Source organism: Pagrus major, chromosome 23 (assembly GCF_040436345.1).
Source record: "Pagrus major chromosome 23, Pma_NU_1.0".
Taxonomy (NCBI): Eukaryota; Metazoa; Chordata; class Actinopteri; order Spariformes; family Sparidae; genus Pagrus; species Pagrus major.
The window spans coordinates 12,557,483-12,581,386 of record NC_133237.1 but is presented as its reverse complement, the minus strand read 5'-3'; the positions used below and the strand labels follow the sequence as shown (position 1 = coordinate 12,581,386).

General features: G+C 41.6%; 1 protein-coding gene across 1 annotated transcript in view; it reads left to right on the top strand.

The window, feature by feature from the left end:
• The window catches only part of cacna1aa (calcium channel, voltage-dependent, P/Q type, alpha 1A subunit, a), an 82,299-nt gene that overhangs the window by 18,976 nt on the left and 39,419 nt on the right, over positions 1-23,904 (top strand). The window contains exons 2-20 of the mRNA XM_073493878.1: positions 1,910-2,015; positions 2,401-2,540; positions 9,336-9,427; positions 10,566-10,718; positions 11,048-11,235; positions 13,827-13,930; positions 14,059-14,174; positions 14,837-14,881; positions 15,019-15,102; positions 16,216-16,422; positions 17,323-17,435; positions 17,627-17,739; positions 17,838-17,969; positions 18,168-18,240; positions 18,481-18,598; positions 18,867-18,934; positions 19,049-19,155; positions 22,197-22,247; positions 23,612-23,777. Of these exons, the coding sequence (XP_073349979.1) occupies positions 1,910-2,015; positions 2,401-2,540; positions 9,336-9,427; positions 10,566-10,718; positions 11,048-11,235; positions 13,827-13,930; positions 14,059-14,174; positions 14,837-14,881; positions 15,019-15,102; positions 16,216-16,422; positions 17,323-17,435; positions 17,627-17,739; positions 17,838-17,969; positions 18,168-18,240; positions 18,481-18,598; positions 18,867-18,934; positions 19,049-19,155; positions 22,197-22,247; positions 23,612-23,777 (2,176 nt within the window). The remainder of the gene's footprint in view (positions 1-1,909; positions 2,016-2,400; positions 2,541-9,335; positions 9,428-10,565; positions 10,719-11,047; positions 11,236-13,826; positions 13,931-14,058; positions 14,175-14,836; positions 14,882-15,018; positions 15,103-16,215; positions 16,423-17,322; positions 17,436-17,626; positions 17,740-17,837; positions 17,970-18,167; positions 18,241-18,480; positions 18,599-18,866; positions 18,935-19,048; positions 19,156-22,196; positions 22,248-23,611; positions 23,778-23,904) is intronic.

Sequence of the window (23,904 nt, the reverse complement as noted above, 5' to 3'; positions counted from 1 at the left end):
GCCAGACGGCGGTCCATTTGAGCTATAGGCCTGCTGTCCATCTGACTCTCTTGCACTCGCTGCATTCAGGATGTGTGCATAGCGTGGTCATACAGCCCCCTAAGTAAACAAAAACATTTTAAAAAATTAAAATTGGTAAAAAATTACCAAGGGAATGGGACTGATTAGAAAACTTGGTTGCCGCCTTTAATCCTCAGTGTAGATTTTCCTTTTATTTGATATCATATCATATTTATTTTCAACATCTTTGGATGCTTTTCATGTCATGCCACCGTGGCACGTGGTAGAATTGGTTTCCACTGACAGATTCTTGTAAATGCAGTCACTAAGGAAAACATGCTGGAAACTCTCCAAGGAGTAAATATTCTGATTAGATTTTTTTTTTTTTGGTACATTGCTGCATATATTTGCGTCTCAATTAGGTACTTGTATTTTTTTGAACGACTGAAAGTCCTTGTAAGGTTGATAAAACTGTTATTTGAAGCAGCAAACGTGTTTTTATTTTTCCAGCGCAAGACAAAATAACTGACGCTTAAACTGAATCTGTCTGTCTGTTCATGCGACTTTAAGATTTCTCTCATGTCTGCAATCAAAGTCCGGTCTGATTTGCACTCCCACATAAGTATTAAATAGGCACTGTGTAGTTTCGGAGAAAAAAAATCAAACTCAAAATATTAACGAGGCAATAATACAAATCAGAAATATTTATCTTTTCCATAAGTGTATAAACAAGCTCTTCTCAGTGGAAAATAAGGTACCCAGAACACCGTTTGAAGCTAGAAAGGTGGCCCCAAAACTACATAGTGCACCTTTAACCTGCTAATTTAAGAATCATCAGAAGAACCAGATTCAAAATTGGCTTTATTGGCCAAGTGTGTGCTCACATACAAGGAATTTGACTCCGGTTTACATTGCTCTCAGTGTACTACACAGTAACAGAAATACAGTGAGAAATGAGGATAACAAAAGTTGAATAAATAAATTAAAGTTAACGATAAAGGATGGCCAATAGTACAGGACAGGAATTAACAATCACTTAGCTCTCAGGGAATACTAATCCATTTATAACTGGTACATAGTAGTAATGACTATATTGCAGCTCTGTCATCTTTTTCAAAGCATATATAGAAGCATACTGGAATAAACTGTATATGAGATCGTTGACACTAATGAATTTGTGCAAACTGAATTAAAACCCTTGTAGAGGGCTATTTTAAATTACAAAAATAAAATGGAAATTATATAAATATAGCACACAAACATGTAAAGACAGGAGCAGTGGATTTGTGGACCTTTAAGGTCTTAACCAAGGACCAAATGCAACTAAAGATGAATACATTTCAAGTGTAGTCTCTCTTGTTTATGAGTTATAAAGGTAAGGCACATTGTGTGATGTTGGAGGCATAATAGGGGCTTTGAATTTAGCTAAAACATTTTAGAGAGATGTTCTGAGTTGAATCATATATTATTATGAATAAAATAAAACACGTTTTTTTGTGTCATCTTAAGGATATTGCGATATATATATGGATCATTTATTGATTACTGAGAGTGATACTCACCTGATGTGAATGTCTGTACCTGATGACTGTGTGTGTGCTGTACAGTATGACAGGTAGTTTAAATACGTGATCAAAATGTTTGTAGGTGAGTTTGAGTTGAGTTGATCTCTTTTTTTATTTTATTTTCATGTCATGGCATGTAAAGTCATGTGGAGTTTATAGCCCAATAAATTATGTTTGTGTGTCCACTACTCCCCTCCTAACCTCAGGTGGCTAAATGCACATTTGGATTAGCCACTTCAGATACAAGAAAGTACGTATCATGTCAAGTTGCATTCTTTAAATGTTGTATTTAATTTAGGATTGAAACTGTTTCAAGTGTTTCTTCCTTGACTGCCCCTCCTCACTCCATTTGAGTGGATGATTCTAGCTACCATCATTGCCAACTGCATCGTCCTGGCTCTGGAACAACATTTGCCTGATGGGGACAAGACGCCGCTGTCTGAGCGTCTGGTAAGTTCAACCGCCATGATACACTGTGTGAGTGCGTGAGCCGTATGTAAACATGATTCACTCCAGGTGACAGCTCTGACTTCTTATTGATTTCACTTCAGTGGCGATTCATGCAGCCACTTCGCTAAAAGAGGCTGTTAAAACAAGGATTTCTTCACCTGGAAACAGCATCACATTAGACACATTAGAAACAAACACATTACAGACACCATTGGAACATTTTTAAAACGCAGGAAATATGCTAATGCTATGGCTAATAAAAAGTAGATGCACTCGAATCCTCTTCCAAGTTGACACATATTTATGAAAATATTCTTTATCCTCCATCTCTTCCTTTCTCCCTTTCTTTCCCCCTCACATCCATGCTCTCTCCCTCTCTCCTCAGGATGATACGGAGCCGTACTTCATCGGGATCTTCTGTTTTGAGTCTGGAATAAAGATCCTGGCACTTGGTTTCGCCTTCCACAAGAACTCCTACCTGAGGAATGGATGGAACGTCATGGACTTTGTGGTGGTGCTCACAGGGTGAGTGGCAAGCAAAAGAGACGCGAGCCGAGCGCACGGTGAACCTGCATGAACGCTCGCTTATGAAAAGGGCAGGGTCAGAATCAGATGTGGTTTTCCCTGGACTGACTGAAGTGGTTTGTCATGTGGTTTAGTGTGTGTGTGTTTGTGAGTATCCTTTCCCTGCTCCTTTGCCCTAATGAATGGCCCCATTCTGGGTAAGGCAGCAGGCAGATCACAGAGCAGAACTGCAGGCAGCCAGCAGCCTGGGTAGTGAACAAATGTCACTACAACATACACAGAGACAGACGGGGGGTGGTGGCGGTGGCTGGGGGGAGGGCACAGAGGGAAGAGACCTTGGATAGAAGGTATGAAGAGAGGAAGCTAAGTAGAGACAGAGAGACAATGGGAACGTTTGGGAGGAGACGGAAAGGTGAAGACTAAAAAATGGGAATGAATCCCCTCTCCAAAAGGGTTTAGCAGCACAATAACTCAAACATGAAATAGGCCTCCAATTGTGGTTTGGACACTTAACAGCAGAAAAGGGCCCCCTTTAAGAGTATGCGTAGCTGTTGATTCCAAGGGAAGTGCTAAAAAAATAGGGATGTTAGGAAAACATTGTGGTTTGGCTTACTTCTTTTGGTCGCTGCGATAACGGATGGAGATGGTCTGACCTCTGGTCTGAAAAATAGCTGGTTTTGGTCACCACAAGAAGGCTGGAAATATCCCCAGGTGTGCTTCAAAATATCCACTGCCTTGACTCGAACGTCAGCCATTTGGCAGTCTTGTTGGCCGAAATAACACCACCGCTGTTTCCTCCACCTTCTGATGGGAAAGTGAGGTATCCATCCATCCATCCATCCATCCATCCATTGCTTTGAGTTGTATAGAGTAATATGATTTAGATGAATGTGTTTGCACTGGTCAAGAGGAGAATCTGTATAGGACGCCTGTGAGAACACCCTCAGTTAGCTGAAGCACAAAGTAAGGTTAAGGTTTTAACTCATCTTAAGAATCGGCTATTGATTCCTGTTTCAAATTCTCTCAACATGCTCTCATTGCTACTTCGCAAATTTCACATTAGAGTGATTCTGTCTATTGAAACAGTGTGAAGCATGGGAGTAAATCACTGCATTTTGACAGCAGCGATGCTGTTTTTACTGTGTCATCCACACACTTGATAAGTCACATTGTGAGACTGTGTTACTATAGGCTACTGTGTCTAATGAAATGACTGTGTGGGAGTGCTGGCACGGATTAATATGTTGAGGTCATCGCATGTTTGTGTGTGCATGTGGTGATTTGGAGAGCTTCATTGGTTACATAAACCCTGCACATCTTTGCTGACAAAGCACCAGAGAAACTAGTGATTGGCCCACTCTCTTCCTCTCTCTCTCTCTCTCTCTCTCTCTCACACACACACACACTAACACACACAACACACACACATACCGAGGGATTCTGGCAGTATGTCCTTATGCTTTAATAAGAGCAATCATGAAGCCAAGCTCATCTCACCATGCCACAACAGAGTGACTGTAAGAGAGAAGAGAAGTAAGAAGATGGGTGTCAGCGAGACAGCAGGAAGTAGTGAGATGCAGAGAGCAGACGGAAGCCAGGCTGTCCTTAAAACTTCCACTAAATGCCTGGTCTCACATAATCCCCCTCCCTCTGTGCTTTATAATAGGAAATCTTTACTTTTTGACAGTGAAACCCTCCGAGCAAGCATGACACAGCAGCGAAATCATCAGTGCCTCCTATAGGCACAAGCATTGCTGGGTGTTGATCCAACATATGAACACTAGTCAAGAAGACTGATAACTATAAGTAACTATGTTATCGGCAATATATTATATTTATCGGCAATCGGACAAAAAAAGCCTTGATTCCGATGATTGCAAAAATGCTAAATATCAGCCAATAATCAGTCCTTTCCTTGTAAATGAGGAAGAAAAGCAGAAGGATCCAAAGAGAAACTGGAAAACAGGAAAGAGGAAATGGACGGAGAAAATGATGAAGTGCTAAAGCATTAATCAAATATTTTTTTTCCAAGTAAACAATGTATTTGTTTCATGATGTAAACAACAGTCCCAGATCACACCCTTCAGTCTTCATCTCTCCGTCAGCCAGCTGTGTTGTTACCTTTCTCAATAAAGCCGGAAGCTGCAGCGGGATGTACAGACACTCTGCTGCAGCACTTACAACGCACATACTGTATATTCCCATGATACATTATGTACACTGACTGAAGTCAATGCATTTTACACTCACACACACACACACACACACACACACACACACACACACACACACACAGACACACACAGCACACTCATTCTTTGTTGTGCTCTCTATGAATGGGGGTTGTGTTTTTTAGCAGTGCAGCTCTTTGAAGATGAAAGGCTACTTGGCCTTTCTACCCACCTCTGGCCGAAACCTTTGCTGACACACTGACAAATGCACGAGCACGCACACACACACACGTACACACATACACACACACAGCCGTGCATTTCCACTTCAAACATTCCTTTCCATTTCCTGCTCAATCCTGATGCACTTTCTTGCGCAACACATACAAAGACGAAGACACAAATGGCACTTAACATGTCTGAATAGATTAGCTGTTCACTCTACAACCTCGTTGGATGTCAGAGGATTTGTGTGCACCCTTGTTCCTGTGCCCAAGTGTGTGTGTTGACCTATCTCTTGGAGTAAATTGCCTGAGTGATTTGGCCCTGGGAATAAGCTAGTTGTTTTTTATGTCCGCTATTGATTATTAGTCCAATTACCCTTAGTTTACAGCCATTCTTGGCTCGCATATTCGCTCCGTTCCTCCTCCTTGTTGAGGTTCCTTTGATTAGATATGAATAGCACAGGGAAGTGAAGGAAGGAAGCCTTTCAGTGACCTTGTAATCTGCTGAGATTGAAATTTGCTAAATCTATTACAGTAAGAATAATAACTTATCTCTACCTAAAAATGATCTCCTTTCCTCTCCTTTGTCATTTTAGAAGGATTGTGAAGTCGTGCTCTCTTGAAATAGCATGTCTCCTAGTTTAAAATGTGTTTGAGGATACTGTGAAAAATGATTACAACTCTCAGCACATAATTAAATACTGTGTGGGACAGTCTAGAGGTACTTCCTTCAGTTCTGTCCTCGTCTAGAATCCTGCTGTATGGACTTTTCATATGAAGCAACGTGCGTCTTCACCTGTTTTGACGTGACATGGTGTTACATGGGATGTCGTATGAAGGGATAATGGGATATTAATAATCCCATTTACACCTTTGCTGGGTATAATATAATTATGCAGATAAATGAAATATGAAAGAGTTGAATCATGGTAATAGAGGAAAGCAAGGAGACGAGGAGAGATAAGTTCGGAGTTTGGGGAAGAGATGAAGCGATTTGGTCAGTGATGTGGACAGAGATAATTAGGCAGATTTAGCTGAAGTCAGCAGGAAGGCAGACGGACGGTGGTGGAAGTGTGTGTGGGGGGGGATTTTGTTTGTGTAATGTGTTGGTATCCCATGGGAAGGGGTCAATAGGGAGATTGTGTAACAGCGATGTTGCTCGATCATTTGTGTTCCTCTGCATGCAGTGCAGGTTGTATGTGTTCACCTGTGTGTGCGTATTTAGTTGAAGTGAATAAGATGTACTGTAGGCAGCATCTCTGTCCCTGACAATGTTTTCCATTGGTTATTCCCAATGACCTACTTTCCAGTGTGCATACGTGAATAAAATTATTCCCTCTCAATACGTTTGATCTCCACCCAGCGCCCATTTGCCGTGCAGATGTTTGTGTCTGTGTGTGTGTGTGCTTTTGTCATCCATGTCTCTTTTTGTACGTTCGTACATGTGTGTTTTGTGCGTACATTTACATTAAAGAGAGACGAGAGGAGGAAAAAAAAAACAATCAATCAGGCTCCTCCCTTGGCCCTGTTGCCAAGGTGATACCGAGATTTTATCAATGAGCCAAGGTCCCTGTTGCCATGGAAACACTTATGAATGAGAGAGGGCCCAGTAACCGTGGAGACGGTGTGAATGAGGAACTGCTTCATCGGCCTGACACCGTTCGTGACGGCAGATGCTGTTCAGAAAGTGAAATGTCATCATGTTACCATCATCATCGTTGACAGCATCGTCTATGTTATCATCATCATCTTCATCATCAGTGTTAGCGCTATATTCACAGTCATGTCACAGAAATAGATTACATTGAATAATGTGCAACAGCAGCCAAAGGATGCACACCAGATACACAACACAGACTCGTGTGTATATGAAAACACTTGTGTTTGTGTTTGTTCATGTCTGTACACAATACCTGCTCTGTATTTCCAGGTAGAAATGGGGTTATTCCTTTTATCCAACTATCAGCAGCATAACCTGCTCCTAAATATTATTCTTCAAGCTTCACTGTATGTCCCGACAATTTGAACATGATAATCAAAAGGCTGTGGTCCAATAATTAGCTGATTGAGAGAACACAGACACCTTTTTTTGTCATTTATGATGGTAAATGAAGAGTGTATTTACATTTAACATGTAATTTTGAGCTCTGGGAAATTGTGATGAGCATCTTTCACAACTTCTTGATATTTTATAGACCAAATGTTTAATCATGAAAATAAAAGTAATAATAATAATTTCTTTCATCCCCATTTTCTTTCCTACTTCACCTTCTTCTCTCTCTATGTCACCTTTGTTCTATGTTGCCGAGCATATTCTAGGCTCATGTATCCTTGAGCATAACAATAACTCCTTTAGCTGCTTTGTGGGTTTGTGAGATGAGTCTGCACCCTGACTTCTCTGTGAAGCGGTGTTCTCAGCGCTATCATATTTATAATACAACACAACATTGTGTCAAAACAATCCAATGTCATTCACGTTCAAGAATAAATGACAGAAAAGCGAATGAGACTAAAAACCTGTCATTATGTAAATCCCTTAATGGTCATCAGGGAATAGTAGATATAAGATATTTACATGAAAACATATGCCTCTGCAAGACACAGCTGAATGTATCTGTCAATGAATGTACAGTATGTGTCTTCATCTTGATTCTGTGTCAAAACACACACTCATGGGAGGTTTTTTATGAAAAAAATTCTAAAAATGCCTTTATATATTACATATTTATACTATTAATATATGTAAGTAAACAACTGGGACTGTCAGCATAAACAACTTGGATGAAAATAATGACATTGCATTGGCTTCAGTATAGGCTATACATGTTTGATTAAACCTTCAACTACACCGAACCTGATACAGTACACTAGCAGTGAAGTAATAGCGGCCAATATTAAAGCTTTGTAGCCTAGTCTAATTTAAATAGAACCAATCACATGTCTGTTTACAAAATGTTCCAGCTAGAAAATCCCCGCATCAAGTCCTTACATACAACTTAATTTTCTTTCTGTCGTGATGTCATTTCAAAATGTATACATCTCATCCATCTAAAATGTACCTGAATGTTTGATTCTTTAACATCTGAACACTTTCACATTAGCTTGCCGATCTAATTTACCTGCTTGGCCACCTGGAAGTGACTGTTGTTTTAAGTGCGACGTCACGGTGATTGGGTGTTTATCACTTTCAGTGATACATCTGAATGATTTGTTTTTCTTTTCACGTGTCAGGAATTGGATTCAGTGAGTTGCTCAAGGGCACTTCTGCCATTATGTTTCTGCCAAACACACAGCTGGAGTACAGTGTTGCCTCGTGACCAAGCCAGAAACCTATCGTTTACAAGTCAGCCTCTGATGAGGCATTTGATATCACGCAATGTCATTACAAGGACCCTGGGCTACACTCGTGATGGAGGACCTACCACAGGGGGGCTTCCTGGTAATGCAATACAGCATTCACAGCCACAGCTGAGCATACCTTCACCCATAGATCCTGGGTCGGTGTTACTTTTCCCTTCCTGTCAATTTTGAGGGTTTTTCCAAGCAAAGCAGGCTGACTTCAAACCTGTGATTAAGGCTCTGCTGTGTCACCGGGCCTCTTAGTGGAACGGAGGAGAGTGGAAATGTGTCAGAGAGACCGAAAAAGAGAGAGAGGGGGAAGAGAGATAGCAGGAGGATGATTCACAGTGTGCGTCAGACGAAGGGACTGACTGGAAGTCTGGCAGCACAAGGGAACATCTTAACCCTCTCATGCACGCACGCATACACACACACACACACACACACACACACACACACACACACACACGCTGTTTACAAGTCTCTATTTAGATGATGAGTGGTGATGCAGGTGCTGTAACAGACACCAAAACACATTCACTCTGCAGTCTGGCCATTTTTTGAAGACAAAACATTTCAAACGTACTGAGAATAAAAATAGGCGGAAATAAAGCAGAAATACGCAAGTCAGCATCTCTGATTCTCGCCATCTGCCAGCACTCCCTCCCTCTAACCTTCTCTCTCTCTTCTGCCCTCCCTCCTCGTCCTCCCATCTTCTCTCTCCTCCCCATCACTCCATCCCTCCGTTTTTTCATTTTATAGTCCCTCTGTCATCCCGATACAAAACACTCTCCCTCCAGCCCATCCTTTTCTCGTCTCGATACACTTCTCTGTCCGACTGCACTTGTCAGTCTCTATTGATCAGACCAGCTTTTACAGGATTTACATACAGTGCTCACCCAGTTGCTTGTAATGACCTGGCATGGGTTTGTGTTAAAGTGTGCGTGTGTTTGTGAGAGAAAGAGGAAAACAGGGAGAGGCTGACTGACAGTGACAAGCTTGACTTGCTTAAATATTGATCGCCTGTGCACACTTCTGTGGATTTGTCTCATTCCCTTTAGGATCCTGTCCACTGTGGGTTCAGATTTCGACTTGCGAACCCTCAGGGCTGTAAGAGTATTGAGGCCCCTCAAACTGGTGTCCGGCATTCCCAGTAAGTCAAAACTCTTCATGTGAACTCACACTGACAACTTCCTTTCATCCCAAACATCTTCTTTGTTCATTGAGAAAATGAAATTTTAAATAAAGTGTTTTTAAACAGTATTCAATTTTATCGGAGGATGAAAATAGCACAGAGAAACATTTTGTGTCAAGGTTTTATGCAGCTTTTGTGTTGTTCTGCATAATGCACCCAAAGTGTTCCAACAAAAGTGGTTCTTCTATGCACTCTCTGCTCCTTTTTTTTTTTTTTTTTTAAATGTTATAGTGGCAGTAGTGTTCCAGCACCACTGCAGAGTTATTAATAGCTTAGAAGCCACTACAGGGCTGAACAGGCAAACCAAGGCTTACTCATCATAAAAGTCACTAAGCTTCCTGTAAAGCTTCCATTCCAGTATGTGATATACATTTAAAAAGTGGGATTGTTTTCCACAGAACAATTTTTCAGATTAACTTAAAACTTACTAAAAAATGTTGCCATTGAGACCCTTTATTTTGGTTAGAAAACACTAAGAATGAGCCTTGGGCGGGTGTGGTTTATTTTACATAACTGTGGGGCGTTTCCGTCCACATATTTTTATGCACACTTGGACGCATCGCATTAGAAAAGGTTGATGGAAATGGCAAGGATCGAAAAAGCGTTAACGCACTCAATGGGAGATCGAAACACCTTTATCAGTATGTTCTAACGTAGGGAACATTTAACTCACGCGACTGATCAGCTGTTCCCTCTGAGGAACTGAGGCTTCACCTCTGCCGAAGAGACCTATGTCACGTTAATACAGAAAACAAACAGAAATGTCATTGTGTCTCCCACAATGTTTTTTCACCAACTAACCCAACTAACCCTCTTTAAATGGCGTCCTCTTCTTTTGAACTGCCATTATTCTGCCCGACTGGAAAATTGGTGCCACCTACTGCTTGTCTCAACAAACCAACCTCCAAAAATTGCATGTGGATGGAAACATACACTAATTTGCAGCGGGTGCAGCAAAATGGTTGATGGTGTAATCAGAGGGTTCGGCTATAACTGCAAACTGCTGAATACGATTGTTGAAAATGCATTGAAATAAACATTGCTGATGGATTACAATAACTGTATAAATCTTAACACTGTGAACACTGTCCTCCAGGCTTACAGGTGGTGCTCAAATCCATCATGAAGGCCATGATCCCTCTGCTGCAAATTGGCCTGCTTCTTTTCTTCGCCATCCTCATGTTCGCCATCATTGGCCTGGAGTTCTACATGGGCAAATTCCACACGACCTGCTTTGACAATCATACAGGTAGACGGATGTGTATTGTGGATATGTATGAACGTGCATGTGTGTCTACCAAAAGTGCACTTTTGAGTGTACTGTCTTTCCACAGTGAAGCCTGGGCCAAAATTAGAAATGCGACTTAAATTCACTGAAGTAACATTTTAGGTGTTAGATTGTTTGCAATACTTATAATCTGAATATTTCCCCCATATGGAGTCGAGATTATAAATAGAGAGTAAAGGGCAAAGTAATCTTTTGAGCCAATGGATAGCACCCTTAATTCTAACAAAACAAACAACATATTTGCCTTACCTTTTGTTCCCAAACACCCCCCCACTTTCATCCATATTCAGGTGAGATCCGGGAAGAGGTTCCATGTGGGACGGAGCTTCCGTCACGGCTGTGTCCAGATGGCACCATGTGTCGACAGTACTGGCTGGGACCAAACTATGGCATCACCCAGTTTGACAACATCCTGTTTGCTATTCTCACCGTCTTCCAGTGTATCACCATGGAGGGCTGGACTGAACTGCTCTACTGGGTACGTACTGCTAAACAGTGTATGGAACATAATTTACACACTCATGGACGGTCTTATGAAACAGGGCATGTGTATAAGTAAAGCTATGCATGTAGTCAAGTTGGAATGAAAAACAACGAAGCGAGGCTGTAGCAGCGGGGGTGACCGCTGTCTGCTGTTCTTAAAGGGAAAACAGACACATTTTTTAAATTGTTGCTTGTTCGCCATTGCAGTAGTAGCAACATGGCTACCGCTAGCAGCGTGGCTACTGTCCAGAACAAAACAAACAACCATAAGAATTTGACCTAGAAACTGCATTGCTATGGCTATTGACAGAGTCAAAAAACAGTCTGTATTAAAAAGTAGGCATATTTTGTTACTTATGATCGAAAAGGAAAGATGCAGGTTTCGAACTACAAGGCTACCACTGGGGTACGGCAACACCACTTGGACATATATGTATATATATATATGTATATATATATATATGTATATATATATCTATCTCTCTCTCTCTCTCTCTCTCTCTCTATATATATATATATATATATATATATATGTACATATATATATTATAATTACTGTCATGCATTAAAGGAACCAGTTACTGCAGGCCTCTCTGCCAGGAGGTTTAGACGAGAATAGAAGGGCTCATTCAAGTGAAGAGGATGATAACCCAGAATGCAAAACCCATCAGACCTTGTTATGGATGGGATGCACCAGCAGACAAACACCTTAGCAAATTAATTAGATTCAGAGTGGAAATCATACTGTAGCAGTTTGTTTGCCTTGTGGACCTGGTTTTTAGGGACATTATATAGTATTTACATCATTGTCGCAATTGGTGGTCATTTTGTGTGGCTAATACTGGCACACAATGTCTGATGAATGTCTGAGGCTGCACAGCCAAACCATCTCAGATGATTTTCTCTCATAAGATACGAAAACTCAAGTGTGAAAACATTCAGGGATTTTCACCTGTGCACACTGTGCGTCTGCAGGTCTTGAACAGTGTCATTACTCATGACCAAGACTCAATAGTTCCCTGCTGTCAGTGGCAACGGTTGCTAGGAGACCAGAGGTAGATGAGGGTCTTTGAGTGTTACTGTAGTCGTCTCTTTCCCCATCTCCCCTCCCTCTCCGTCCGTCTCATTTCTCTCATTTTCTCTCTGTATTCCTTCTTTTTTTTTGTCTTTCTTCCTCATCTTGTTCTCCTCCTTTCCTTCCTCCCCTTCCCTCTCACTCTGTGTCTCTCTCCCTATGTCCCTCCTTCCCGGTGCTGCTCTATATTTAAAAGGGCCTGTTCAGCCCAAGTTATTCTTGCAGCTGCCGGGGAGGGGAGCGATAAAAGTTTAATGGTAGAAAAAAGGGTCTGCGGTACATCGGGTACACGGCGGCAATACCAGCTTACATGCAGGAAGGAGGAAAGATGGAGGAAGGAGGAGACAGGGGGACGTTAGACAGGGAGGCTGTGAGGAAGAGAGCGTCAAGAAGAGGGGGTCTGGAGGTGGGAAAGGGTAAAATGAAGAATTAGCATCCAGGCTGATCTGTTACAGTGAGGAGGAATGGAAAGATTGCACAGAAAAAGGAAAGGAGGAGGGAAGGTGAGAAGGTAGAAATGATGGAAAGAATGAGCCAATGAACAAACATCAAAAGGAATGAAAAAAGCACAGGTAACGCAGGAGAAAGGGTCTCAAAGACAGATGCAAAAGGAGAGGGAGAACAATAAGAAAATGGAAGGCGAGTCTGGACAGCAGGATGGTAGAGACGGAGAGGGAGAGACCAACGCATTTGTAATACATTATTTACTCTGCGCTGAGCAGCTAAATAGAGTGGCAGATATGCATTTACTTATTGAGATGACTTAAAGCAAAATCGTGTCAGCCCTGCTGTTGTTTATATTTCCGGCAGCAGTGGACAGCACTTCTGAGTGTGCTGGCCTCTTTTCTTTAATGGCCACATTGTCTGGACATTTAATGATGAGTTCAGGACCCATTTTGTCAAACATGTTGTTCCCTCCAGATGTTTACTTCAATTAAATGACCAGCTTTTGAGAGTGAGCGTTTAAGACGCATACGACGTGGGCTGCACCTGGAGACAGATAGATTAGGGATGCGACTAATGATCGCTTTCATTTCTGATTGATCTGCCATTATTTTTTAGATTAATCGATTAAACCCCAAAGGCTCTTCATTCATTACATAAATGACAAAGAAAAGCAGCAGATCCTCACATTTACGAAGCCGGAGCCAGCAAATATTTGACATTTTCACTTGAAGTATGACTGAAAAGATTAATCACTTTTAAAAAATAATTAGCAACTGATTTTCTTTCGAACGACTTATCGCCGAATAAAGGTATCTTCTTTAGTGCGGAGGTGCTGAGGCAGACATGAACACATCCCTTAACTTTCAGCACAGACGGACCAAAACACATGCCGTCGAAGCTGCTTCATGCAGCTGCACAGTCGTCCCACTATGTAGGAATGTCTCAGTCATTATGAGTCGTGGCTAATCTCCCAGTGCTCACTGTTAAGTCGTGCTTCTGTTATATCAAATTCAAAAGATTGATTACCCTGTCTGATGTCTCTGCGTGTGTGCGTGTGTTCACAGAGCAACGATGCCTCAGGGAGTGCATGGAACTGGATGTACTTCATCCCCCTCATCATCATCGGCTCCTTCTTCATGCTCAACCTGGTGCTGGGTGTGTTGTCAGGGTAAGTGTGTGTGTGCTTCTGACAAAGATGGCGCGAAGGTTATTTATTCCTATTTTTTTTTTTCCCATCTCTTAATCTTGAACAGATTTTAAAAATTGATTGAATGTATTTACCGTGTGTCCCTGCAGGGAGTTTGCCAAAGAGAGAGAGCGTGTGGAGAACAGGAGTGAGTTCCTGAAGCTCAGAAGACAGCAGCAGATTGAAAGAGAGCTCAATGGTTATCTGGAATGGATCTGCAAAGCTGGTTTGTATAATATATTTTATGTGCGGTTGATGTTTTACACACAAAGAGACATATGACCATAAAACATACTGTAAGAAAATGCCTGCAGAATGTATGATAGAACACATTTTGTCCTGAAGGTTTCAATAAACCTAATTCACCCGCTGGGGAGGTGAAGTATTGGTATGATTCTCCTCAGAATGTTACAAAACATACTTGAATCGTAGCCAGCGCACTCTGCACGGCCTTGATTTACATCGCTACGATTGAAGACGCTCGTTTGATGCTTGGACAGAGAAGACCTCAGTTCTCTCTCTCCCTCTTGTCTTCTGTTTCTGACCCGTCTGCTGAGGGCAGGAAAGATGTAGAGAAGATAAGAGGAATGGAGGGTTGGATGTTGGATGTTGGAAGGAGCGGATACAGGGGCAGATAGAAAGGACAGACCTTTGATCTTCCTTGAAAAGATAATCTACATAAATACAAGGAAGCTTTAAAAAACAAAGGAGGGAGGACTGAGTAAAAAGCACAGGTGCAGGCCAAACACTTTGTTTCCAGTTTTAATTAAAACGAGAAACGACAATTGATGGTAATAATGAGATTGATAGATGATGTGGAAGTCATCAAGGATGAATTTAATGTGGCTGTATTCTCTATTAACATTTCTGCTTGTCTGTTTTTTGAAGAAGAGGTCATCTTGGCAGACGATGAAAATGAAAATGATTATGATGGTATGAACTTGCTGTTTTCTTTGTTCTGTGTTTGTGCATGTGTGGATGTGATTTCAAAAATTATACTCAAGCATATCAGTGTTGTTGTATTACAGATTAAAGACTCTTTTTTTTTTTTTTTTTTTTTTTAATTACAGGCTCCCGTAGGAGAGCCACAAAGAACCATAAGAGCAAAGCTGAGCTTCTAAACCCAGAGGAAGGGGAGGGGGATCTGGCAGTAGGTAAGATACGCACTCTCTCTTTCACTACACACACACACACACACACACACTCAAAGGTAAACCACAGGAACATACAGATGCTATCTTATCTTGCATATCAGCATTACCTGACCCTCCTCTCCTTCCCTCCCCCGTCCTTCACTGCTCTACTCTTCTCTCCTCATGTTACTTTTCCCCCTGCCCCCTCCCCACCTTCCTTTTCTCTAACCTACAGACTTCTCATGCAGGGCAGTTCTCCCTGTTTTCTCTTTAGATTAAAAAATATCTCCAATGTAGTGGTATTATTATTGTTGTTTATATCATCTAACTGGGACAGCACAATCTGCTCAGAAGAGCACAGATTATATGCTACTAAAACTGAATTATCCAGTTATCCATTTGCCTGTAGTGCCAGAAAATGCTTGTTAAAATCACTGGAAAATCTTAACAAGCCAGATGTTTCTACTAAATATCAGTTTCCCTGCTGGTCTTGACAGATATGCAAGGTTTGGGTAAATGAATTGCCTCACATGACAAATATATATCTTTTTTAAATGATTTGTGGGGTAGAATTACAAAAAAAATTACAGTACAGTAAATTACAGTAACAAAGAGTTAAGTGGAAGTGACGGCATACTCCAATTCAATACGTTTATTCCATGAGAAGACATGGAAGCACTGGGACCTATATCATCTGCAGTATTTGTCATCTGTGTGCAGGGGTGGAAGAAGTACTCTGTACTACTCTGTTACAAGTGAAAATCATGTATTTACATTTTTACTGATGCAAAGGAAAAAAGTATCAGCATCAAAATATACTTAAAGTAACAAAAGTACTCGGTATGCAGAATGCCATATTTCACACTCATGTATGTATATTATATTATTGGATCATAATAACTGATGCATTCATGTGTTCATCACTGTAATGTAGAAGCCGGTAAAGGTAACTGAATCAGTTACACACCTGTTATGTTTTGTACCTCTCATGGTATTTAAGTGACAAATAAACCAAGCAGATATCTTTGTACACTATTTTTTACATTACGATCCTAAATGTTCACAATGTACACAAGCACTGTTCACCTCACTGTAAAGCTAATGATATACAATGTCACTTGCTTATCCCTCCAGGGTCACCATTTGCCCGTGCCAGCTTGAAGAGCTCCAAGCTCGAAGGATCGACTTTCAAGCGCCGGGAGCGACGGCTACGCTTCTTAATCCGACACGTTGTTAAGTCCCAGGCCTTCTACTGGACCGTACTGTGTCTGGTGGGCCTCAACACAATGTGTGTGGCAGTAGTGCACTACGACCAGCCGGAGCCACTCTCTGATTTTCTGAGTGAGTAGGAGGGACGCGGATACATGCATGCTTAGTGCGAGCATGCACAGATTATCTCTCCGCAAAGGCACAAATACTCTCAGCACAGATTACTGGAAGGGTGTGGGTGAGCAAATTCTTAAGTAAATGTGACTGAATCCATGAAAGAGCTGACCCAAACAGTTAACACAAGCGCATCCACATGTACAATGTCCTTTACTTGCACAGAGTCTCGTCTCTCTTTTTTACAGACACATGGGGGAAATGTTAGGTTTTACACAAAAGGACCCAAATGCAAGACACAGAGGCAGGCAGGATAAAAAACAAAAGGAGACCTTTATTAACAAAGCTGAAATCAACGACGCAAATTTGCATCTTTTCGTGTCTTTTCTTTGACTTTGTATTTGATGTGTACGCGCGAATAATTCGTCTCGCATTTGGTCTGAATGCTCCTTAAGAACGAACCAGAGAGCCGCTGTGAACAAAAGCTGGACCACAGAGGACATGCAGGGAGGAAGTGCTGACAAACCGAACAGGAAGATGGGAACAACACAGGCTTAAATACACAGGGACTTATTAACAAGTGAAACACAGGCATATGGGTAAAACGGCGGGAAAAGGAAAAGACAGGAAGTGAAAAGCAAAATATGACACATGAGGAGAGAGCCTCCAAAATAAAACAGGAAATACAACTAACAACGAAGTTTCTGGATTAGGTCGATGTTTTATTCTCCACTCAAAACCGAAAGAAGAATAGTAATACATTTAATACAGTTTGCTCTAATAAAAGACATTGCAAAATATCTGCCCTTTCTTACAGACATGGATGGATGGATAGTTGGAAGCTTAATTTACAGACACGGCTTGAAGGACACAGGAATCAATTGTCTCCTCTCCTCTTGTCCTCTTCCCTCTGTGTAGATTTTGCCGAATTCATCTTCCTGGGGATTTTCTTGACGGAAATGATGGTAAAGATGTACGGCCTGGGCAGGCAGGCCTACCTCAACTCCTCCTTCAACTGCTTCGACTGCATTGTGAGTCCCACAGCACCGCACAAAGGCTCAAATAAACACACACACACACACACACAAGCAGGTGCAAACACTTACTTCACACCTATTAGACCTTGCAGACACACGCAAACGAAAATGCATTAATGTTTTGCTGATGTGTGCACATTACCCGCTCATCGTGATGAATAACCACCTGCTTGTATCTGCATTAGGTGATATGTGGCAGCATATTTGAAGTCCTGTGGTCCATCATCCAGCCGGGCACATCGTTTGGCATCAGTGTGCTGCGAGCTCTCAGGTTATTGAGGATCTTCAAAGTCACCAAGTGAGTCTGCTGTATTATAGTATTATTATTCCTCATATTATCATAATATCATAATATTGCACTCAATTAAACACATGCTTTCCGTCTGTTTTCTTCAGGTACTGGGCATCTCTGCGCAACCTCGTCGTGTCTCTGCTCAACTCCATGAAGTCCATCATCAGCTTGCTCTTCCTGCTCTTCCTCTTCATAGTTGTCTTTGCCCTGCTGGGCATGCAGCTCTTCGGAGGACAGTCAGTGCTGTTTTCCTTTACCTCGGCCTCCTCCTCTCCTTTTTAATAGTCCTCATTTTGACTTTCTACTAAGAGATTGGTTTCTGTTCATTGCCAGATTGGCTAATTCCTTTTTTTTGAAAGAGATACTGGTGTTTTTGCCCTCACACTCCTCTCTCCCATCTCTCTCTCTCCCATTTGACTCTTTTCCCCTGCTAGGTTTAATTTTGAAAATGGCACTCCTCCGACCAACTTCGATACCTTCCCCGCAGCAATAATGACAGTGTTCCAGGTGAGGAGAGGATATGATGTGAAGGGGAGGAAGGGAGGGAGGGAGGGAGGGAGGCAGAGTGGTGGGACTGGATTAGGACTAAAGGACTAAAGAGGATTTGCGCACGAGGAAGTGATAAAACATGTAGAACTCTACTTTTGAATCTTAAATGTCATTAGTAAAAAGCATAATTCAACAAATCGCTATATGTATTTGGAATGAACAAGGCCTCGTTTGAAATATTCTGTGTTGGTGCACCAGATCCTGACCGGCGAGGACTGGAACATGGTGATGTATGATGGCATCAAATCTCAGGGCGGAGTCAACAAGGGCATGGCCTTCTCTGTCTTCTTCATTGTACTCACGCTTTTTGGCAACTGTATCCTTTAATGGTGGGAATGCAAAGATGCACACATGCGCACAAAAGACACATGCTGGAATACAAGACATTCACAGTTGCGGAGACCTCTTGTGTTTAACAGTCAAACTTATGAAATGAAGAATATTTGGGAGAAGGATTAGGTGCCATTTTAAGAATTCTATTGTGGTAATTGTTCTTTTTTTTGTTCAATTACTGCCTGTGCATGCTGCATACATGTGTACAAACAAACTCCCACATGCTGGATTTCCTCTAACTCCGGGTTCAGACACACTGCTGAATGTGTTCTTGGCCATCGCTGTGGACAATTTGGCCAATGCGCAGGAACTGACCAAGGTACGCTGCAGTCCAATCTGACTTGAAATCTCAGTATCTCGATCCTCCGCTCAATGGATTCCTTCCTTCCCACCTCATTCATCGCTTGCTTTTTGATTTCCTTCCTCTCTGCAGGATGAGCAGGAGGAAGAGGAGGCTGCCAGTCAGAAGATTGCCCTGCAGAAAGCCAAGGAGGTGGCTGAAGTCAGCCCACTGTCTGCTGCCAACCTCTCCATCGCAGCGTGAGTTCCTGTCTCTATTACTGTCGCACTCTCGGGTTTTTGCATCCGTTTAAAACGTTTTCACACGTGGCAGGGATTTTAGGGTGGAACATTCACACGTATCTTTAAAGAAACTTACTCAGAATCGAAGAGTCGAGCCCTTATGCAATATTCAGTAACCTGGCGAACACAAAGAGTTTTTGGATTGAGGAAAGCTGTCAATAACCCTCTGTCGTCTGCTTATGTTTGGACCCTCAACACATCACTTATCAGTCTGACAACAGTGATGTTATTGCAAAGAGCAATATGTTTATTATATGTTATTTAAAAGAATTATAATGCATAGTTTCTGTATATTTTCACCACATTTTCTCATCACACTGGTGTGAAACAGCTTTAATATGCTCATCCAGCCACACTGTTTATATTCTCATCAGTACTAGATTTATTTAAAGCATTGCCGTGCTTAGAATAAAGCATCATCCAGTATTTCACATTCATAGGTCCACTTGCACAGATTTTTTTTTAACTGATCAACTGAAATATGCGTCTACTTGCTTCTTTCTCCCTCTCTGTCAGCTTCTTCTTCTCCCTCTCTCTTCTTCTTTTTATTTCCCTTTCTCTTTGTCACACTCTTTTGTGCATACTAGAACACACACACACACACACACACACAACCACAGACACACAGGCCACTGTTGGATTGATCTGGGCCAGCCCTCCTCCGGTCAGGAGAGTCAGAGTCTTTGATCTCTTTTCTCTGTATACACAGGGGTCTTTCCTTTCACTCCTGGTAAAGTTCACACACTCTCACTCATATAAAGACACACACACACACACACACACACACACACACACACACTGGCACACACATACCACACTGTGGTCTGTCCTAAAAAAGCACAGCAGGGGGGCTCAGGTCTTCTTAGAAATACCACACACACCACATGTACACACAGTTCTGACCTTTACTGCTCTGATACATCAGCCTCTGCCCACTTCATATCACACACACACACACACACACACACGCACGCACACACATTATTGCACATTGATGCATTGAACAAACATCCCCAAGAGTTAGAGCTCATCACATGTTCAACATTTCATGAATCACAGTTTCTCGTTACTGTGTGTACTGTACTTCATCGTGCTGTGAACATTTGTGCGTCTGTGTAACGGTACATTTTATTCAGAGTCCTCTTCAGGTTTAATGTTTCTTTTTCAATACAATGCACATGTATCTGTGTATTTATGTGTGTGTGTGTGTGTGTGTGTGTGGTGAGAGGGAGAAAGAAAGAGCGTGTTTTGGTTTTGATAGAAAAGCTACACTTGCGTAATCCAAATGTCCGACGCCTCTACATGTTTGATCCTTTTGCACATTAAATCTTGACAGGGTAGGGAAGAGTCAATCGTCAATCTTAGCTAACTGTTTTTCTTCAACTAAACAGCGTGTTGCAGTCGGGCTGCAGTGTGCATTACTTCCCACTGTATCAGTGTAAATCCAAATCCCTCAAAGGAAAGACATTGAAATTCCAATGGAGATAGTTTTTCCAAGCAGGGATTTTAAACTTGGGGACATCAGTGGTGCATGAAGAATCTTTTAAGAAGATATTCTACAGTAGGTTCAGGAGGGAGGCTGCCGTGAAAGCTATAAAACCCTTGGAAAACAGTTGTAAGGCTACAGAACACTAACTAGCACTGAGACACAGTAACAAAACATTGCAGGAATACAGTAACGATTCAGTAAAAAAGGCTTTAATCACTTGAGTGTTGTGAGTCTAAAAGGCTCGAAGGAGTTTTACCACTGTGTTTTCAGTGCTAATGCACCACAGCAGGTGAAGATGGTGTTGAAATTATGCTAAATGCTAAACTTTAGCATGCTCGATAGCAAATCATAACACGTTCTCATTAGTTTTTTTTTAAATGTGATAAGCCTCTGATTTATCATCATCAGCACAGGCTAACATTATGAGTACATCACATTTTTTATTTCCCCGCTACGTCAGCCGTGGCCAGAGGTATTATGTTTTTGGGTTGTCTGTCCATTCTTGTGAACGCGATATCTCAAGAATGCCTTGAGGGAAATGTATCAAATTTGGTAAAAGTGTCCACCATAACCAGAACATTTTTGGCCATAATTCAAGAATTAATACGATTATTACGATAAAAATGCTCTGGCCAATATTCATCGCCACAGCTCAGGAACAGCAACTTGACTGGTGCATGGAGGCATACAACCGCGATGTGGTAATTCAAGTTAGTGTAATATTTTTCAATGTTCTCATCATGCATGATAAACACAGGAGCATAATTTTTTGGAGGTAATACCTAAAGTGAGGCAATACCTTTTTTAATGTAATGCAGTGTAACATTAAGAGGGATGTTATATAGAACAGAGGAGGTACTTATAGTAAAGACAGAGAAAGGCAAAATATAAACACTGGTGGACAACGAGGGAAGGGAAATGATTTGTGGAACAAAAATGTTATTTACTGGAAAAAGATAGCCAGAAAGATTTAAATTTCAAAGTAAAGATGTTGTACAAACAAATAGGAACATCAGAGATACCTCCAGGAGTTGAGGAACATATTGTAAAAGATACAAGGAACGATCGGGACCGAGCAGCAGTAATAATGCAGGGTACGTGAGTGATGCAAGAAAGATGAAATTTGTGAGATAGCTAAAAGGAAGACAGAGAAAAATAAATAAATCGTTTTAGATTCACGGATGGAACAAACTGCAGAGGTGAGTGTGTGAGAACGTCTGGTGTCATGTGTTTGTATGTGTGAAGGGTTGCATTCCAAAATACTGAATCTTTTTGGCAAAAAAAATAAATAGAAATGTAAAAACCTTGAAATTTTGCTCAGTTTTTGCATTTCAGGAACATTTTTTTTACTTCTTATAGTAATTCAGTTTTCACGGGCTGTTTTATTGATTGACAGTTTTTTGGGGTAGACTGATTTTTTAAATGGTGGACAGGTAAAAGCTCATTTTGGAATGAAATCCTCCTGCTGTTCTTTCGTGCCATCTCACTCACCAGCTGTTTCCCTCCTCAGCAACAAAGTACACAGTGAGTGTCACAACGCTACCGACCCCTTTCTGGACTGGTATTTATTTATTTGTTTATTCATTTCTGAATCCCTTCTGTTGATTGACTTTACAACCATTCCTTGCTTTCTCTTGTGTTTTAGAACACCATCCTTTCCTTGTCCTTTTGTTTCAAACTTTTTTATAAAGTACATACTTGCCTTTCTGTTGGCTTATTTTTAAGAGTTTGTTTTCTGTTGCCGTTACCTCGCAGTACGGCTGTTGCTTTCCTGTGGTTGACTATTGGCCCTGGGAGGAAAAAGGGAGTTAAAGTTGATTACTGGTGGAAGTTTTGGAGGGTAAAGGCCCTTTCAGACACAACGCGATTTGAGCTGCAGTCGCCTCAGCATACAACTGACTGTATCGGGAGGCCGCAGATGACAAAGCAAAATAGGTGGAGTTTTCAAAACTTCTAGCGGGACTATGTCTTTCTGTTGTTGCCAGCAACGAAGATGAATCTGTCCTATAACAAGAAGCATGCACTAGCATTAGCTCTTTTTGTCATATACACGACACATGTTGCTTGCTTACAAGCTGTTAAAACATGCCTGATATGCCTACATGGTTGGCATATCAAGATAGGGCATTCCTACTGAGGTCTTGATAGAAGCGTAAACTTGTGTTGTATAATTCAAGACACACACAATATTAGCTTTTCCTCCATTTTCCCTTCCATGCCTGGCTGCCTGGCTCATTTCTTTTGGCAACATCTGTATTCGTCACAGCCTGCCACGCCCCAAAGTTGTGAGCTCGTCAAGCTGTGCACACGCTTTGCTCAAATTCAGTGAAAAGCTGTCAGGGTACGATGCAAGCCATTGGGAAAAAAATGAGTTTCAAAGCACAGTGGTGCCATTGCTGCGTTGTGTCTGAAAGGGCCTTAAGAAAGGTGGTGGTCACTGACAGTTTTTGGGTGTCACTTTGCCATCTGTTCTGTTCAAACGGTGGGGTTTTGGGGGTGCCATTTTGGCTTTTTGTCCTCCACAAATCTTGTTGATAAAATTGTGTATACTTTTTTTGATAGTTTTTCTAGGTTAATTATAGATTATTACAACCAATTCTGACCTTTCCTCCATTTTGTGTCCCCACATGGTTTACCAAATTCGGGCTGTGCTGCCCGGTGCTTTGGCAAGCTGTGTAGACACCCAGAGCCTTGTTTTGTTGAGCTGCCTTGTTCTATAGGTCCAGCCAAATAAGCCTTTAAATGTCTGTGGCCCCCAGTGTGTCTTTATGTCCTGGCTATTTTATGTATTTATATTTTTGGTGTTGGTTTTCACCTCATTCTCATGGCTTTGTGTGTACATTTGCAGAGCGGTACATATCTTTAAACAGGTATTTAATGCTGTCAATACCCTCCCCTCTCTCTCCACCCTGCTTCCTTTTGCAGTAAGGAGCAGCAGAAGAACCATAAAGGGATCAATAAGTCAGTGTGGGAACAGCGTACCAAGGAGCTAAGGAGGCAGACCCTGGTGTCCAGCCGCGAGGCCCTCTATAATGAGCTGGACCCTGACGACCGCTGGAAGGCAAGGACAGGGAGGGAGGAGCACAACAATGTAAAGGACAAGGCAAACAAAGGCCTCTAGACTTGTGCTATCAGTATACACAAGTGATGGCGATGACGATAATGATGATGATGATGACTTATGTTGGCATGTTGCTTGCCTGAGAAATGTTAGAGAG